We start from the raw sequence: 20,156 nt of genomic DNA on the forward strand, positions 1-20,156 counted from the left end.
ATACAATTTGAATTCATATTTTGCAATGAGCATATACACACTGTACGGTCATTAGAGTCCCAAAATATTCCTTTAGGCCATGACACACAGACAGTACGTACATTTTGTGCATATTGTACGGATGAAAATTGTTCATGTGTGATTATATGTGGAAAAAGAGGGACAAGGTGTGGTCTTTACATGCAATTTTCACAGCTGAAACAGTTTTTCTTGGGTTAAGAAAAACATTTCAAGATCATCACTGGCTTTAGATGAAGCACAGAAAGGTCAGCAGTGTTTGCTCTTGAGAAGTGATGTCTGGAAAGTGTTTTCATGAAAACTCCCAAAACCAAGCCAGAAAGGGATTGCTGAAGTCGTCATCTTACAAACTGCCAGGCCATCGGTTTGAGACAGAATCCATACTGAATCCATACTGAATGCAGCCCATTTGGACTCTGACAGCTGATGGACAACAGCTGCATTGATTGGAGGGTTAGCACTTCTGATGGCTCATTGGAATCTGCAATAGTTTACTTCTTCAAGACCAAACACTCTTTATGTGTTCTGCCTTCTCCAGCACCAAGAACTCAACAGCTAGGAATCAGTCTAACAGAAATGCAGCGCTTTCCAGGAAACTCATCTTACATTTGCTGCTACTGTAATACTGGACAGATTATCAGCCGTTAAGCTCTTAGAACAACCATCCATGTGCATAAAACTGCTTTATCCCTGTTGGAGTCACAGGGTTGCTGGAGCCTATACCCCAGCTACTGTCAGGTCTGTTAAAAACATCTGGACCATATCTGGGCCACTTCCATACCACTAGCACCCCTTTACAAGTTTATATGTGACTGGTGTGAGCCAAGGTCACACTTTTCCCATGAAAAGAGGTCTGGTTTTTAGGAGTCAGATGTTAAAGCTCACTCAGATGCCATGAGTTTATGTTGTCAGTGCAAGGCAAAGAGGGGAAAAAAAGCAGGAACTGGGGTTTTTGGGGTCGTCACACACATGCTGATGGACTGTGACACTAAAATATTAAAAAAAAAAAATGTTCTCGATTTGTTTGAACACACGCACTTATTTATTGCCTGGATCGTTTTAGACACATAAAGTAGAACACTCAATCTATTTTCAATCTGACACTTCTTCTGATGTATCTTGGTTGTATCTTTCATGCATAATCTACTCTTTTCGTACGCTTTTCTTCCTCTCCAAGCCCCAACCATTGTGACCACCCCTGCTTGTACCTCATCTTCATCCATCTTGTCATTGATCAAACAGTTTTATCAGGTTTTTGCTGTAATCTGTGTCTTTAGCACTTGTGTCACAGAAAACAATGCGTGTGAGAGATGCCAGACCATCCTTGAGGCAAGCATCCCATTTCGTTTGCTTCACTCATCCACTTTTCATTGCATTGATCTTATTTACAATCCTTATTAAAATGCTTCTTACCCCTTGCTTAATTAATCTTATTGAATGACTTGCAAATCTTTATAAAACAACACATGTATTTGCAGGCAATTTTACGCACATTATTTGCAATCATTGCAATTGGTTTTGTTAGGGCTTGTGGAACTCAACAGGAAATGTGTCGGCCTGTTCATCCCTAAATCTGTCCAACTTATCGACTGTATACGAGAAATGGACAAAGTGACTCCTCCCCCATCATGTTCCAAATAAGAAGTACCCACTGGTTTCAAGAAGCCTGAACACCCATTTTTGTTCTGCTACATTTTTTTCTCTCAGTCTAATTTCTTTCAAGTTTTTCAAGTTATGCTTAGCCAATCAGATGCCTCAATAAAAAAAAATGTGCACGCTCAAAACGTTTGATTGACAGATTCTTCCAAGCCTACTTTCAGTGGTATGGCTGTGGATTTCCAACAAGCTCACTTCTGATTGGTGAGAATAGTTACCCTAAAACAATGACCCAGACCAACTTTAACCTGTAAGAACCCATGGTGACATCATTGTAACAGAAAAATATCAGAAATTTGTTTAGTGGTCCACTTGGTTTGTGGCCGTGGAAGTCTGGGAATCTTTACTTAGACTGGTCCCCCCACGACCCGGACCCGGATGAGCAGAAGAAGATTGATGGATGGATGGAAACAGTGCTGTTTACTTAACAAAGACCAAGAATAAAGTGTGTAAATAGGCTTTCAATACACATAGTCTGGTTCCCTGGGGCCTCTGGTGGTCTGAATCCTGGTTTGGCATCACAATCACAGGTCAGCAGCAGCTGTGTACAGTTTCTCGTCTCCTGTGCTTTTTTTTAGCAGCTTCTCTCCAGAGCTGTCTCTTCTGTGTACGTTTGCCTCGTCATCGTCATGCTCCGCGCCGACAGCAAGGAGTGGAAGTGGTGGTTGGGGTCAATAAACGAGTGTTTATTAGATTTAATGTATCGCCTCATTTCTGACCTCTGACCTTCTGCCCCCCACCTTCTCTCATTACTCCTCCCATGAGCGGGCAGCAAGCCCACTCCTCTGTCTGACTCCCATTCACTTCCTGCATTTATCCATTGACTTTACCTCCATCACAACCAACGCTAGGGTGATGGTGATGTCCTGTGTTTCTGGATCACAATGTGTGTGTGTGTATGTATGTGTGTGTATGTGTGTGCAGACTCTTGTTTCCGGCTGAGTTTGTTGCTTCACCTTTTTCTGGCTGTAATAAATATACAGAAGGTTATCATGAAGTTTCTTTACTGCTCTGGTATCACTGCAGTTGGATTTGTTTTTGTCCACGGGGGGGCTCCTGACCTTGTTCTAGAGGGAATGGCTGTAATGTGGCGCTTGTGTGGATGTTCCCCTCCAGGTTTGAATCTGAGGTTTTCATCTTTTTTCAGGGGCTGCACACTGGCCCTCGTACGGAACCATCTCAGAGGATGGATTTATGGGGATTCAGGCATCAAGAGATCTCCATATTAACCTCAGTGTTCCCTACCATTTAATTAATGATTCTGATTTATTCTTACAGAGCTTCTTTCACTGAAAGGTGCGACCGTTAAAGCTGCTCATGTGAATTCAAATCCCAGGAATGCATGTCTATGTGAGTGAGCAACATGATTGGCTGCTTTGAATCCAGCACCATTCCTATTGGCTGATACCCATCATTCCCCTCAGCCAGTTGTATTGAAGTGTGGCAGGTTTGAAATACCTCCCTGTCACAGCTTTGTGTTTAGGATGTGAGGCCGTTGGGGCAGTTGGGGAGGCGGTGGGGAGGCGTGTAACGGTCGGTCCCCTTTTCTCTTGATTTCATTTAAATTTTAAATCACTCCGCGTCTTTGTATTACCCAGATACTGAGGATGTGTGGGAAAAAAAAGTCATCCCAAAGCAGGGTGAGTGTGCCCTCTGCTGTAAGAATGAAAACCCCCAGAAGGTTTTACCCCCCCATAGAAACCGAAATATTTCATATCATGAAAGATAATTTATATGAACTAGTTCAACTCCCTTTGTGCTCAATTGTGGATGTTTATTATCATTTATTATTTATATTCTGTTTTTTTTTCCAATCCTCCATCAAAGAGAAGTTTAATGTTTCCATATGGAACTCTAAGGATTTCCAAATGAACTTTTAATGAAAAAAGACTATATATATGGATGCAGAAAGAAAATCCAAACAAAACATAATACAGCTGCTCTGAGACCGTTCTGTTCATTAGAGTTTTGGATAAAATGTGACAAATTAATCTTTTAGTTTATTAAATTAGAAAGTTCAGACATGTAAAACAGGTTAAACAGGTTAGACATAGAATCTAATCCAAATTTTGCTAAGACTGCAACTTCCTAAAGGACTTGTTTAGAAGCTCTTGCTCTTTAACAACTTTCTTTAGTGAACATGTTTGGTGATGAAGAAACTAGAGAACTCACACCTCAAAGTTGCACTCAACAAATCATGTTTTTGGTGTTTTGAACATGGTCTTATGGAATTTTTCTCATGATGGATATAAAAAAAAAGTAGCTCTAAATTGTATTTCTGAGTGTGTTTTATCCCAATCATTGTGAATCAGGAGCAGACGAAAAAAATGTTGTTAGAACTATTGTATTTGTTATGTAAAAAATACGCTGGGCAGGCCCAAGCTCCCTGTTCCGAGCGTTTAGCGACTGGGAGGCGAGGGAGCGCTGCGCCGACGGTGCCGCCCACAAACCAAAACTAGAATTTCTGATGAACTCCTGCCGCTCTGCAGAAACTTGAACTTGGGTCAAAAACTGCATAATTATAATTAAAAACCAATGGGAATGCTTTGAAAATAGATCAATAGATGAACGGAGTGGGACTTTAAAAATGAGTGGCTCATGTCCAACAAGAATTGAACTGGTTATGTTGCTGGTTTTTAGACGGAGCCACAGCTCCTTGCAGCTTAATCAGGAATATTTGTATTTATACATGGAAATCAACTCCACAGACAGTACAGTCCCGATCTTTGCAGTTGGATGTCGATCCAGCCCAGATGCTCCTCACTTGTCAGTGGGCACCAAAGTAACAGAGGCTTAAGTGTGTGGGGGTGGGCTAGCAGCCCCACCGCAGAGGACTTTGATGCATATCCAGCATGTCTCCATCTCTTCCGCACAGATGCTGCAGATCTGCAATGCAGCAAGTCATGAAATGAGATTTCAGGAGGCCGGCCTTGCACTTGCTGCTACTTCTCCCTGTTCCATCTGTGAAGGGCAAACAGAAAACAGCCTTATCTCTGGAGGAGATCGGGTCATGGAACCGAGCTCTCGCACAGAAGATGAGGGTTCCCACAGATCACGCTCCGGCTTTATCTGTTCACTCAGGTTTCTATACCTGAGTGCTCCAGTTTCAGGGCGGAGCCTGCAGCAACCTGACCCTAAAGGATGTTCCTGTGTGCTGCATCCGGACTGTAAAGGAGCTTCTTGTGTTGCAGCTAATAGAGACGTTTTTATTTTCTGCACTGAAGCACATCCGCTGGGAGCGCCCCCTCCCAGAGAGCGATCATGTGACTGTCTGCAGTCACTCTGAATCCCCCCCTTCCACCACCTCGAAGGCCCACCGCCTCAGGCATTAGCCAGGGGAAATGCATCCATTCAGACAGAATTGTCTTAATTTTTCTTTCCCTTTCGGCTTTTCCCATCAGAGGGTCGCCACAGCGAAACAACCTCTCAGTCGAGGACGAGTCCAATGGTTAACTTGGCAATGTTTTACGCCGGATGCCCTTCCTGACGCAACCCTCTCAATTTATCCGGGCTTGGGACCGGCACAGAAGCAGAGACGGGAATAGGGAGCAGCCCGGATTCGAACGCTGGTTTCACGGACGGAAGGCGACCAGTACGAGCTAAACCGGCTCCCCACAGCATCTTCTTAATTACAGGTGCTAAAAAAATAACGGAACTAATTACAAAATCGTAGTTAGAGCCTGTGAGCAAGCTATTTTCTAGACAGAACTTGTCTTTTTAAAGGAAAAAGAATTGGTTGACAAAAATATATCAGAAACTTATTGTATAAATGTGACCATTTTGTCACCTTAACTGGGGTTTTAAATCACTATGTGAGTTCTCAAACCCACAAAATGGTTATGTTAGAGCACATGTGTCAAACTCAAGGCCCGGGGGCCACATGCGACCCACCATGTCATTTTATGTGGCCCGCGAGAGCATAAAAGTTTTTAATTTCTTAAAATAAAATTTCCTTTAGTTGATTAAATATTATTTATGTGTAGTTGCTGTAATTATTCAATGTTTGCAGTTTTTATGTCTTTATGCAGACAAAATGTTACACATGTAATATATGTTCTTTCTAGCTCATTTTTATGTTATTTTTCTTTATTCACTTGGACAGTTTGATCTTTCATTAATGGAGTTATGTGGGTTTTAATAAGTGGACAAAATGTAAAAGGATTTATGCTAGAGTAACAAGCAAACATATGTTTCCTATGCAACTGTAATTGTCACTTTAAAAAATTATAATAAATAAATAATGAGTTATTTAACATTAAGGAGTAGTTATATTTATTTTTCATTACATTTAGTTAAAAGTATGTTATATCTGGCCTTTTGAGGACAACCACTATGCTGATGTGGCCCTCAGAGAAAATGAGTTTGACACCCCTGTGTTAGAGCCTAAGTCAGAAGGAAAATAAAGCGATTTGGAGAGAACAGAAGTTTAGGGAGAGTGACTTTGTTTTTCATGCACATGTTGGGGAATATTTGCCTTGCATTTATATTTGTAGTCGAGATAAACGAGGAAAATCACAAACTGTTCAATTTCAACAATAAACAAAGTTTTAACAGATTATAAATAGTTTTTTGTTTTATTTAGTATGTTTTTTGTCTATTAATTTGAATATTCTTGTTTTATCACACAGATGAGATCAATATCTTACCCCACAGGCGTATTAACACCCACACAGCAACTCATTTATATATATATATATATATATATATGATTTTTTATTTTACAAAAAATGTATATATATATTTTTATGTAACCTTTATTTTACCAGGAGGATGAGTTGAGAACAGTTTCTCATTTACAATAATGACCTCTTCTATACAAAGAGAAATTGTACATATTTGGATTCTGGGAAAATATCAATATAAAAAAAATCCACAATATATAAAATAAATTATAATGTCTAAATAATTAATTTGGGAACCCATATCTGAACCCTGTGGGACACTGTGTGTCATTCTTAGTGTTTCTTGTCAGAAAAAGGCAGTTTTCATTCTTCTGATAATATTTTTGATAATAAAAAATGTCCTTTTTTCTTTATCCAATCACAGATTCATCTGCTTCATGAATCAGTGAAGCAGCTAAACCATCACTCCTTGTTTTTGTTTAAATTTCCATCATTTTTGAAAATCAATTGCAGGACCCCCATTGCAGCTTTGCAAATGAGTTTCCACAAAACATGGGAGATAAAGACATGAAACCTGAGAAGAGGACTTTGGGGAGATTGTCATTCACAGCTCTGACAACAGCTCTGGTTTTAAACATTTTTAGAGTATTAGATTCATAATGATGCGCAGAGAATTAAAGAAAAACAAGGAGGACAGAGGGATTCCCGCACCACCATTGCAAATTTATCAGAGTTCTATTTGTTAAAATATGGCGTAAAACCTACTGTGGCCTTTCTGCTTCACAAATAAAAAGCCATGCAGATTCTCCGACACACAGAAAGCATCTGTAATGATTACAAATGATCTTAATGTCTTTTTTCCTGTTACGGCTGCATTCCTAAGCAGAAAGGGGCTTCACTGCCTCCTGCATTTTGCTGCTCAGACGATGAGGCAACTCATGTAAACCGAATAAAAAAGTTGGTCTGAAAACAACAAAGATGAATCCATGCCCTGATCTATCAAAGGGCCCGGTTCCTAAATTTAAACTCAGTCTCTCAGACCCAAAAATAAACAAAGGTCTCATAATTTTTGATAACAATCAATGTACTCCTTGATTATCTCTTTTTTTCCACATAGAAATAAACAAAATATGGGTTGTTGACTAATTAAAACCCATAGTTTCTTTAGATAGAGGGAAAAGTCAGAAGAAATTCCTGCATTCCAGGGATCGTGATGGAGGTACAAACTGCACGCTGTGATTTGGGGACATCGTCAGGGAAATTGTTGATGAACACAGTTTTTTGTGGTTTAATCATTTTTTTTGGCAAATTATGCTCATGGATGAAACTTTCAGCATCTTATTGGTTACAGAGATTTCAGTTGTAGCTGAAAGAAACAACGTAATCGAGCTTGATTTAAAATTCATGAAGATTCAATCAGAGGTGGGATCTGCAGCCAAACTCTTGAAACTTTTTCCTTTGAGATAAAACATGATCTTAAAAGTGGGATGCAAACAGATGATGGCAGTAACCAGTTTGGAAAACCGGATTGTCAGCTTTCTGCCAAGAACAGATAAAAGTCCCATCGGTGTTCATGTCACATTAAAGACAGGAGGATCTTCAAAAAGAGTTTTAAAGAAGCACAAGCTGTTGAATCACCACCTTGTCAAATGTTTTTGCAGCTCAGAGGCTGCAACCCTCATCTCCCGCTGAGAATGCTGGGTAATGAGTGTGAAGAGAGGACAGACAGCATTCTTTAAACAAAGTGCAGTCTGTGAATGTCTCTGCTGCACGCAGGAGGAGGATTGGGTTAAAGGCCGGTCAGCCGCTGAATCTGTGCGTTCGCCGTGTCCCTGTTCTGAGCCGCTCTGTGGTGGGGAGACGAGGGAGGAGGGCGATGAAACAGGGCAGAGATGGCGAGGAACATTAGCTTAGATGGCAGCAACAAGCAGCTCCTTGAAAGGCCTGGTAGATGAAACAGAGGGAAGATCACAGGAGTGATGAAGAGGAAGACTGCGGCGGGAGGCATCACGAGCGATGCTGCATGGGCGCAGGGAGCTGCAGGTGATGCATCGCAAAACAAAGTCAGCCCACGCTGTAGTGGGGTGGCTGTTAATGTGTTATTGATTTGTGGTGTTGGGAAAACTGGACTTTTTGGGGGAAAACCCTTGAGCCAGGCTGCTTGCTGTTTTTTTTTATCGTGGAGCTTTTGAAAACTCTGTGGGAGCTTCTGCAGATCCAACAGAGAAGCAGCAACAGATGAGATGGAGGATGAGATGGATTGGATCAGCTGGTCAACAGAGATTCACCAGAGGTGCAAATGTATGTAAAATGTCTGCTTAAGGCAAAATTGTTGTTATATTGTTAAAAAAAAATTACTTTGCGACAAGTTAAAGTACTTAAAAAAAGTACTCAAGTAAAATTAGAAAGTAAAAATAGAATGAATGAAGAAAAAGGCTGAGTTATTTTAAGTTTTTGAGAAATGTTACTGAAAAATGCATTTTTTGTTCCAATTTCAAATCTCTTGAACTATAAAAGACGTCCAAATCTTTGAATTTAGGCTGCTTCCTTTGGGGGTCTCCACAGAGAATCATTCAACTCCATCTAATCCTCCCCTCTACTTCCTCCTTGCTCACCGCAGCCACCCTCATGTTCTCCTTTACTACATCCACGAACCTCCTCTATAGTCTTCCTCTCGATCAGAGGCACCCAGTTCGTCAATCGCAATTAGAAAATTAACTAAACAAGAAATATATATTTCAAAAAATGCTGGCAGCCAAATCATCATCCATGCCATGAAGCACATCACTTGATTGACATGTTGAACGGCCAATTGAAGATTCTCTGATACATACGTCACTGCACCTGTGTGTTCCAACCAAAGTCTTCCACACTCCTGATTGATCATGGTTCAGGTTTACATGAACTTTTGAAAATTCTTTAATCTTCTTCTGTTTACAATTTCTGCTCGTACTTCACAGCTTTCACCATCACACACATGCTTTTCTTTTTCACTCCATGTGAACTCCCCCCACACATGCATTTTCTAATTTCAGGACCCCTTAGCCCGTCAGGCTGCTCAAAATAGCCTGAATTTCAATGTCCCTGTGCTTTCAATTCATACATCCCATTAGGTCACATGTAGTCTCATATGTAGTCCCCCACATAAACGCCCGATCGTCTAGCAGATCTGGAGTTTCGCCTCCTCCTAAACTTCGCAAAGGTGTGAGCATTCAGCATTAGACTCCTAACCATGGATGTTGCTGCTAATGTGTCTTATTATTGCTGGACTGGCCCAAGGTCAATCCCTAAAAAAGAACTTGAAACAGAACGCACACGGGGTGTTTTCTGGTGCACTGCAGGGCGGTTGGCATGACAACTACAAACATACAGGTCCAATCCAACAGAACGTTAATAAATTATAAGGAACTTTTGTTTCACCATCTCTGTTAATGCGACCAAACCAGCGTAATCTGTCTCCATCCATCCATCCATCCATCCATCCATCCATCCATCCATCCATCCATCCATCCATCCATCCATCCATCCATCCATCCATCCATCCATCCATCCATCCATCCATCCATCCATCCATCCATCCATCCATCCATCCATCCATCCATCCAAAGGGCCCGCTGTTGCCCTTCCTGCATCACATGGCTGCAGGAACTAACTAACCTAGCTACTGTTGGGCGAAGGTGGGCTTTTCCAAAGTGTTTCTTTAAATGGAGTCTGTCAAGTTCGGACAGTTTTTTTCATCCCAATGATAATGAAAAAGAGAAATGTTGTTTTACTTCGCTAAATTGGTTTAACGTTGATGATTTAAGTTATTTATGGGTGGTAAAGACTAGCATGGGATCTGATACTTTTGTGGCTTTTGAAGCAGGATGAGACTACGGAAGGGAAAAGGCTCTGGGGAAGGATGGTGGGGGCAGGAGCAGTTCTTCTGATAAACATCAGTCAAATCGGTCGGCGTGTTTCCGGCAGGCAGAGTCGGAGGCAGCAGGAGTTTGATAAAGTTGGATGAAAATGCAGCCGCTTGTTTAAGGCAGCTGCGGTCGTGCAGGCGCTGGTGTTTTACAAAGCCGGGTTTATGGCGAAATGACGAGTCCTATCACAAAGATAAAAGCCCCCGCCAGTAACTTTCCTCCACCCCATCGACTTTCAGCCTCACGCGTATTTTCTGGATGTAAGCGTGATAAAAGCAGGCAGACCTATGACTCAGGCACCCACCTCGCTCTCTGATATGACTCCACCGGGTCTCCTAATCTCCTAATGCACGTTCTATCAACCTTGGCAGGGTCACCGGAGGAACAGATGGAGTCTTATCAGCTTTGATGGATTCCTGAGGAATTTTTGTGCATCCACTGCATTTTTATATATATTTTTGTGTCTGTTTTGTGTGTCCCCACTTTGTGTACTCAGGGTTTCGACAACTTTATCAGAGATGTGTTGCTTTCTAATGACCACATCCATCATGACGACCGGAGTTGAGTCTGTTTGGGACATTTCTTTTCGACCTTGAAGATCTTTTCTCTTTTCCTGATTCTTCAAAATAAAAAAGCTGAACAGCAGAATATTTCCTAAACAGAAGTCCAGTGTGAAGGACATCATTCAGTCGCTCTTGGTATCTTTAGGTTTAGAGTTTCTGCTGCCATTTTTAAGCTTCCTATGTTCATCATGTGAAGATTTCCAATTTTAAGTCGGATGTTTTTGGGAATATTAGACAGGATCAAGCAGTTGAGTTTGACGAATCTTGGTTTTATTAACTAGTTGATATTAGACGTGTTTCTGACTCTGAGCAATGAAACGCCCGGAAGAAACTTTGATTCCACAAAGTGGCTCAGAAATTTTTTTAGAAGAAAAGCAGATAATGGATAACTGGAAGAAAGATGAATCATCAGCTTGAAAGCACCAACCGTTACCTCTAAGAGACTGAAGTTGTTGGGGACTTCCAAACACAAGTGTGGAATGAGGACTTCAGTGAAGAAGTCAAATGTTTTTTTTTCTGTCTTGCAAGAAAAATAGAAAGCTTTTCAATGGCAAAAGTAATCTTAGTTGAAAAAATACGTCTCTGTAACTAGAATTTTCTTTTCTTAAAAAAGATTATTTGTAAGATTTTTTTTTGGCCTATTTAAATACATTTTTATGGTGACTAAGTGCAGCTAATCTTCAAACTTCTGTAGGTCGGGTCACAGACTCACTGGAGTCACAGACAAGTCAAGAACATCTGAGTCCAGACAAGAGGAACCTAGAGTCCAGGAAGGGTTCAAAAGTTGAAAGAAAATAACTGGTCAGAAAGGTGGTGGTGGGGGGGGGGTTCACAGGGGTCAGGTGGGCTGGATGAAAACAAATTGTGTCGGATATGGATGAGCAGGAGAACCAGGATATTTGAGAATTTGGTTTTCTGTTCTGTTAGTCAGGTCTAGGACTAGGACCTACTCATACTCTATATTTGAGTTGCCTACTCTTGGATTCTTGCTTTTTGTTCTTCCCAGTGAAATCACTAAAACTCCGGTCTCATGTGTCTCAGTCTTCCATTGAATTTCTTTCTTTAATATAGACATAACAACAATTGTCTACCGTTTTAGAGCTGGTTTAAAGTTCATGATATAAATCACAGATTGTTTTATTTTAAAATATTCTGTCAAAAACTGTGTCATTAACACTTGATTTAAATGTTTGAATCATCATCATCATCATCATCTTTATTTATAAAGCGCTTTAACACCATTCAAATTGAACAAAGCGCTGTACAGTAAAAGCTAAACTTAAACTTTTTACACCATAATTGTATGGAATGTTTACAGAACACAGCTGACCCAGAATGTGGCTGGGAGTCTTAAGACCGAGTCACACAGCCGCTACGTACATTTTACTCATTTTGCACAGATAAAAATTGGTCAAACATGAATATACTGTACATTGAAAAAGTAAGAAAAGTCGTGGCCTTTACATGAAATTTTCACAGATGTTTCCCAGATGTTTTGAAACACGTTACATACACAGAAGTACGAATAAGCCACGCAAACAACATGTACATCAACTAGAACATGAACCATACATGATTATTGAGCTGTTTATATGCAAGTAATTTATGATTCGTACGGCAAGTACATAATTTGAACATGATACTGTATGTGTGCCGTATACGCGATACATAAGATATACATCAGAGATACATGCGTGAAAACTCTGTTAGACATATGTGAAACGGTCATGGAAAGCCACAAATACGTATGTGTATCTCCCAAAAATCACACAAAATTGTGTAAGACACAATTTTATTTATTGCACATAAACTATGTAAACGTCAACCGCCAAAAAATTTTGAACAGCTGAAGACTGAATTCACGTTAAGAAATCGTCAGTCGACACCCTTGACAGCCATCTGTGCACAACGACGAATGAAGAACGCAAGAAACACTTACAATTCATATCAAGCCTGTATCATGAAAGACCGAAATTTTATATGTAGAAAATTCACAAAATATACGTGGCGCCTGTGTGACATGGACTTTACGTAGATTGCCTAAGCCCTTTATTACTTTAAAGTGTTGAATATCAGTGCACGGCTTCTTTTCTCTTCTTTAGAATCCGCCTTTAACAGCAACATGGATGCATTCAGCTTCAAGAGGTGCTGGTTTACCAGCTGGCTTTCATGGAGAACCGGCAATTCAAAGCCACGAGAGCACTTTTGTGTTTGGTTCATCGGGGGGCACAGAGCTGCTTTGAAATATTCCAAAATAATGAAAAAAAAATAAAACAGCGTTGAAGCTGAAGGGTGGTGGTGGGGGAAAATAGGGATGGTATTGTTTCTGCCTCTTCCCAATGCAACCCTCTTCTGTGGACAGTTGGAGACTTGCCCTCCAACATAGGAGCTGCTGCTCTCATAGCTGAAGAAAAAGCAATTTAACCACACAGACCCCCGGAGAGCTCACACATCAAAGCAGCAGTGGTGGCACGGCCTTCGGGTGGGTGGGGGGCAGGTGAAAAAGGGAAAAATACAAGCTTTGTCCAAAAGTACAGCAAAGTCCCGAAGGACAGCAGCTGCTTGTTATGGCAGTACGTTGATGGCAGGATGACTTCTCATCTAAGCATTTGGGGGAAGATGAGCAGAGGGAGGGGGCACTCAGGGATTGAGGGGAGGTTATGACGGGTCTTAAAAACCTTGTTTTTTAGAGTTGACTTCTCCATTAGCCTACATTAAATATCAGAAATGAGTTTAGTGGTCCACTTGCTTTGTGGTGTATTCTACATTATTTAATCACGATTATGAAGTTTTTAGCCAGAATAAAAAAAATAATAATAATAATAACCTGTTCCCGTTTCTGCAGCTGGAGTAAGACTGCCCCCACTTCCCATCATCCATCGGTTTGCATGCTCTCCTGCTGCTTACAGCCCCTCACAACCCTAACCTAACATTACTGGTGCAACAAAAATGGTGAGCAATATTGGAGCCATACAGCCGTACGGTTTTGAGCCAGATTACAGCTTGGATTAGAAAAACAAAGACGTACTGTACTTGGATAGAATTGTCTACAAGTGGATGGATCAGAAGGGGGAGGAGCTGGAAGCTTGTGGCTTTCCGTAGAAGGTTCTAAGTCACTTTTTCAATGTCCTTTTGGTCTGCTCCAGGTTCACAATTATTTGAATAAAGAAATGCTCATAAATGCCATTTTAGTTCAAATTTTCTTTATATGTCCTGTATCATGAGAAAAATGTCACAAGAAGAGGTTAAAAACACAAAAAATACAGTTTTCATTGGAAAACTTTAAACTTGAAGTTGCTTCTGCACTTAAATTACCTCTGCAAAAGGACAAGTAGCAGTTTATTCATTTTTAATTTTATAGTTAAAAACATACCTGAACTTTCTTACCTTTCCTTTGTAGATTCAGCATAAAACTGTAATCAGCTCTTTGTACTGAAATGCCTTTTTTTCCTGTCAGTATGTGATCATTTAGCATGAGCGGGGCAAAGACGAGGTCAGAGCAGAAGGTGACAGGAAATAAAGGAGTGTGAACTGTGTGTGTTTGTGTCAGCAAGGACGTTTTATTTCCATCTTTCTGCTCTAAACCTACCCTTAGCTGCTATTATGACCTAATAACTATGTCTGTTGGATTTATGGTGCAGGACGGCTCCTCAGCAGCATTACCATACAATTCCCACAACCCCACTGTGTGTCAGACCACGAACCTTTGTTAAATAGACAGCTCCACTGAAATATTAATAAGTCAAGGAACCTAAACATGAAAAATGTCTTCAGGAATTCCGTCTTAAAAAATGTTCCGACACAGTGAGGTTAATACATGTTTGAACACTGTGTGATTTTGCTAACATGGCGAAGACCAAAGGGCGGTCCATTTTGGTTTAGTGAGGCTTTGGTTTAGTGGCGCCACCATCAGAGGTCCTGCAGTACTGTAGGAGAAGCTTTGATTTTACAGTTATTAATGCTGAGATAGTTTTGTATGGTGAGGAAATAGAATCACTGGATTTGTGTGTGTAATTTTTGATTTGAAACGCATACAATAAATTTTGTGCATAACAGTATGTACTTATAATTGTGTATTCACAAGTACACTCAAATATCAAAAACGTACAAATACGATAGTAATTTATGCGTGCACAACTTGAAATTACAGCAGCTTAAAACTAACTACGAAATCCAAACGGCTCCTACGCATTCAAAACCTTAAAAGTCCCCTTTTGGTGAAAATGACATTTTTTAAGTTTTTGACATGTACGCGTGGCATTTTTCTTATGAAAAAGATCAAATGTCACAAGAAATCTTTTTATTTTTAAGTTTCTGAGTATTTTTCCTTTTAAACCGTTGTCAATTAAAAAGTCGCAAAGACGCTCGGTTTGAATTAATCAGCTTTTGTGATGTCATAACGGCACATGCTCAGTGGACAAGGTCCCCGATCCCCCCGTCCAGCGTGCACAAGCTCAGGTGCGGGAGAAGAGAAGATGGCACACATTGCTGCGTTTCCCACACGCATTTTAAGTGTGTCCAAGGTTGGATTTTATTGTTAGCTGCACATATTTAAAATTAAACTTCAAGTCCAAAATGTGTTCTCTGCTTTTGTTTTCTATCTGACCGAGTTTGAAGGCTTGCTGATCCGCATTAACCAGAGAGATTCAAAATTTAAAAAAAAATTTACATCAAAAATATATATCATAAAGTTCAGCAGGCCCGAGCAGTCTGGCTCCCCATCCCGCAGTGGGTCTCTGTTCAGCCGCCAGCTCGCCTCCCGGGAGGTGGAATAGTTTTGATTCATACGGGTACAGAATTGCACCGCTGAAATCACGCTGTGATTTTATTTGCTGTGAAGTGAATTCAACAATCTGCACGTGCTCGCATCTAATCAGTTCTGAGCCACAGTCAGAGCTGCTGGCTGGTGCAACTTAGCCTAAATTATAATGCAATTCAAAGCATTTTCATGGGCTTATCAAAGTTCTTTGTCATGTGTAATTTTATCAAACAGCAGGGTCTGGAACACACATTTGTTTTGTCATCCTGCACAAAGTTCAAAAAGTGTTGGTTTGGATGCAAAAATTTGTAATTTTTCACAGTTTCATTTATCACTTGTGTCAAGCTCTTCAGTTGTGCAAGACACAGCTTGCAGAACGGGGAGATCAAGGGCGGAGCTACTCTGCTCAGCACCAATGACCACGCCCATGTTGAGGAAATTTTGGAAACATAGATATGAAAGATAGACATGAAATATGTCTTTTTTAAGATATTTAGGTTGTGTGATTTTGGAAGAACTTCACAATCATCATCAAAACACCACTGGGAACTTTTAAGATTAAATTGTCATGGGGGAGAGTTTAAAGAGTACGCACCAATTGCCTGATACACACAAGTTGTGTCCGAATAACTTCCCTACTCACTACATAGTGCACTATATGTGCGTTCGCCATTTTGTAGTGCTGTCCGAATCTAAAATTCCAAAATTGAGTGCCCTAGAAATGTCCCAGAAGTCTCTGCAAAAAACCAGTGTGCATCGGTGCTCACTCTATTTGCGAAAATAGACCACAATGCATTGCGTCTGAACATTAAAAAACATATGTATTCAAATATTTTTTTTGAATGAACCATCAATGTTTTTCATCTTCAGAAGACAGTGGATTCATAAATGACTGTAGAAAAAGCTCACATCAATGAGATTTTCACGTGAAATTGATGACGTCATATTTGCCATTTAAAAAAAAAGTAGTGAGGATGGTGTCCAAATTGCTTTGAAAGTCCAGGGCACTACATAGTCCTGTGCTATATCTTTTTTTAGTAGCTAGGGGTTAGGGTGGGAATTCGGAAACAGCCACAGATAAAAACACATTTACCCACAAATCAGTTACAAATGCGTAAGGATTTGTAAGACTGATCTGGTCTTCAGATTTGTGCGTAGATGATCTTAAAGTTTAAATGCTATTAGTCGTCAGATATTTCTTAGCAGACGGTTAAAATTTAGATTGTGAATATGCCTCCATAATTAATATTAAAAAAAGTCTAAATATGCATTTTAAAAACAGTCATCACTTTCTTTTCTTTTTAAGTTTTCCAGAACACATCCCTCCCTCTTGGCAGCAACACCCCTGACAGCGCCTCCAGCACAGAGCTCGGGGGGGTCCCCAGCGCCTCTCTGCTCTCTGGCTGTCAAGAATTAGCTTTTTTTTTTCTTGAAATCTTAATTATGGGGGCATTTCTGTTTAAGGAAGTGGGAAATGGTCATGTTTCCACTAGATAATATTTTTAAGTTCAATGCAGCTGATAAGAAAACTCTGATGACCCAGCATTCGAGCAGCATTTAAATGCATCATCTATGCACAAATCTGAAGATGTGAAAGGAGTCTCACAATTCCGATTTGTGCGTAAATGGGGTTTTGTCTGCGGTTATCAGGCGATTAGCGCGTACTCTCTTAAAGCCTGTGTGCACAGGAGCCATTTTGAATTTATAGTTCAAGTTGTGAAAACATTGTATTTTTAAGTTTTTGATTTTTCAAGTGTATATTAGAATACACATTGCAAATACCCACTGTTACACACAAAATGTATTGTATGAGTTACTAAACAAGAATAACGCACACACAAATCCAGTCAGTTTCCTCTCCAAAGTTTGTCTTGTTTTTAGTAAATAAAAAGATAATATTTGAACGGCTCTCACATTAGCAGGGGTAGTATTTTTATAAAAAACTTTTTTGTGAGTTGGACATAATAAACCTTTGAAGGCCACATTCAAAGGTGACCTGACACTTGTTTTTGCTCATCGCTGGGGGCTCGGCGCTTTGGAGCGGCCACAGGGGAACCAGCTCGACGTCTGTGAACTTCAGCTCAAAAATGAAAGTCCAATCTAACACCAGCGCTGCTGCTCTGACAGGGGCCATGAGAAGTCAGGCGGTGGGCATAGAGGGCGGACAGGCTCAGACACAGCAAATACAGACAAACAGCAGAGAAGATCTCACAGATATTCAGAGCAACAACACGGGGCCTGTCAGCTTTGGCACCACGGCAGTGATTCAGGGTTTCAAAATAAAGAGGCAGCAGACAGCCTGAAAACTAACATGACACGTCTGTCCTCTGAGAGGCGTCGCAGGTGAAGCCCAACGAGGCGGATCTTGTTAGTTTCTGCATTTCAGGTGGCTCAGCTTTCCTGCTGATGGTGAAAACTCTGGAGTAGATGCCATCTGTGAGCTGTAAAGGCCCGTTCACACCGGGACGAATTTCGCCGGCGATTTTCGCCGACGTTTAACGCCTCGTGACTAAACAAAGGGCACCAATGAGAGTGTGCACACCGACGCGAAAAAACGCCACGCGTCAAAGCGTCAAAAAAAAAAAAAACGCCTCGGGTTCGTTTTTTTTTTTCGACGCGTCGCGTCGAAATCTATTCGACCAATGAGAATGGTGCTTTTGCACACGTGTCTGGAGCTTCTGAAGTTACAGTAAAACACAACTTGGGGGCGCTCAAACACAAAACTGCCTTGCTAAACACACATACCAGCGAAGAAGATAGACGCCGAGTAGTGTCTACACAGCAGCGAAGAAATAATGACAGACATTCTAAAATATCCCCGAACCAAGCACCAGTTGGAGCAACTGGTGCTTGAAATATTCATGTTTTCTTTGTATGATTCTGACAAGCGCGTAAATACTTGCTCTCTTCTTCTGAGGGAAAAGCGACTTTAAGAAGCGTAAAGTTGCGCAGCGCCACCTTGTGTACAGGAGTATTTCTGTTTACATTAAGCGCCATCTAATGTCAGGGAATGAAATTGCATGTTCGCTCGGCTCATCGTCAGCGAAAATCGCCTGGGTGTGAACACAAAAAACGTGGCGAAAAACGCTGGCGAATAACGCCTGGAGAATATTCGCCCCGGTGTGTACGGCCCTTAAGGAACATATCTACATCTGCAGATATGTTTTTCACTTGCTGAAGTCCCTCAAAAATCTAGCCTCCCTGATCAGGAGGAAGCTAACGCATTGTCTGATTCACCCTCAGGGTCCTTCATGATGGTCAACTCCTCGCAGCATTTTGGGGGTCAGAGGGCACAGCTGCACCTGCTCCCGCTCAGTGAGAACGACACCCACTGCATCCAGTTCAGCTACTTCCTGTACAGCCGTGACGGACACAGCCCCGGGGCGCTCCACGTCTACGTGCGGGTCAACGGGGGTCCCAAAGGCAGTGCCGTGTGGAACGCCTCCGGCTCTCAGGGCCGCCAGTGGCACCAGGTGGAGCTCGCCGTCAGCACTTTCTGGCCCAGCGAGTACCAGGTAAGTCTGTTTGGGAAACATATTGTGTAATATAAATATGCAAATATGGATCCCACTTCCTGTGGAGAGTTACTGTTTCACAGCCTGGGACTGGAAGATGCCCAGCAGTCTTTACTGAACCCACTGTGGTGCCCTTGAGCAAGGCCATTGACTTCAAGAACTATGCGAGCGTAAACAGGATGTCCTTAAAAGCTCTCACTGTCAGCAGATTTCCACTTGTGGGTGAAGAGGCAGAGTTTGAACTCCCTCACTCTCAGTAGCTGACTTGTTTGTGAAGACAAACTGGTGATGGCAGCTCTACATTCATAAGAATCATCCCATTATATGACGCCAACCTTTGGTGTGTCTCCAAACCTCTGGAGTTATTTCAATAAAGAGGTTTGTGTCTTCACCACTGAGTTATAAAACCGGGAGCATGCGGCGCTGGGGGTCGGCCGGCTGAGGGGGGGGTTACTGCTTGGCGGCGGGGGTAGGGAGGGTAACCAGATGATTGTGAGTATGTGTGTGTGAGTGCATGGGTAGGACCGACCTGGGGGCTGGCTCGCTGGGACCCTCTGGGGCTTTCCCTCCCCATCACAGAGAGGGGAGGGTACTGAGAGGGTTGGGGAGGGGGGGTCAGATATTATGGCGGGGGGGGTGGTAGTGCGTAGGGTTTTAGGGGGGTGGCTGTGGCTGTGGGTGCGTGGCGATCCCTGGGTTGCTAGGGTCGCGTGCCTGGGCTGGCTTGCGGGGACGGGGCGCCGGTCGGGTGGTGGCCGGCTCTTGGGTTCCGGGGGCCCTGGCTTCGTCCCTGGCCTTTGTCTCGGTGTCCGGCGCCCGGTGGCCCCCATGGCTGCCGCCTGGTACGGCTAAGCGCTCCTGTCTTGTGGCCTGGGGGCCGGACACTGGGTTCGCTTGTGCCTCTGGGCATTGGGGGGGCCCCTGTAGGGGGGCCCTCTCTGTGCCTGGCTGGTGGGGTGGGCGGTCCCCTCCTCCTCCCCTCCCGGGCTGCCTGGGTCCGGATGCTGGGGGGGCTTCTGGCCTGGGGGGCTCTCCTCCCCTCTCCTGGTCTGGCTGGTCTGGCTTGGTAGGATCTGGCTCCCTTTATGAACACACGGTTCACGTCAGCAGCATGC

The 20,156-nt window shown here is 42.2% G+C and overlaps 1 protein-coding gene across 6 annotated transcripts in view; it reads left to right on the top strand.

Annotated features, from left to right (window-relative positions):
- LOC101162459 (receptor-type tyrosine-protein phosphatase U) overlaps positions 1-20,156 on the top strand; it is a 202,605-nt gene that overhangs the window by 72,289 nt on the left and 110,160 nt on the right. For all 6 annotated transcript variants that reach the window (XM_020707229.2, XM_020707225.2, XM_011481072.3 and 3 more), the window contains exon 3: positions 18,770-19,041. In XM_020707229.2, the coding sequence (XP_020562888.1) occupies positions 18,770-19,041 (272 nt within the window). The remainder of the gene's footprint in view (positions 1-18,769; positions 19,042-20,156) is intronic.

The sequence above is a fragment of the Oryzias latipes genome, chromosome 11 (genome assembly GCF_002234675.1).
Source record: "Oryzias latipes chromosome 11, ASM223467v1".
Lineage (NCBI taxonomy): Eukaryota > Metazoa > Chordata > Actinopteri > Beloniformes > Adrianichthyidae > Oryzias > Oryzias latipes.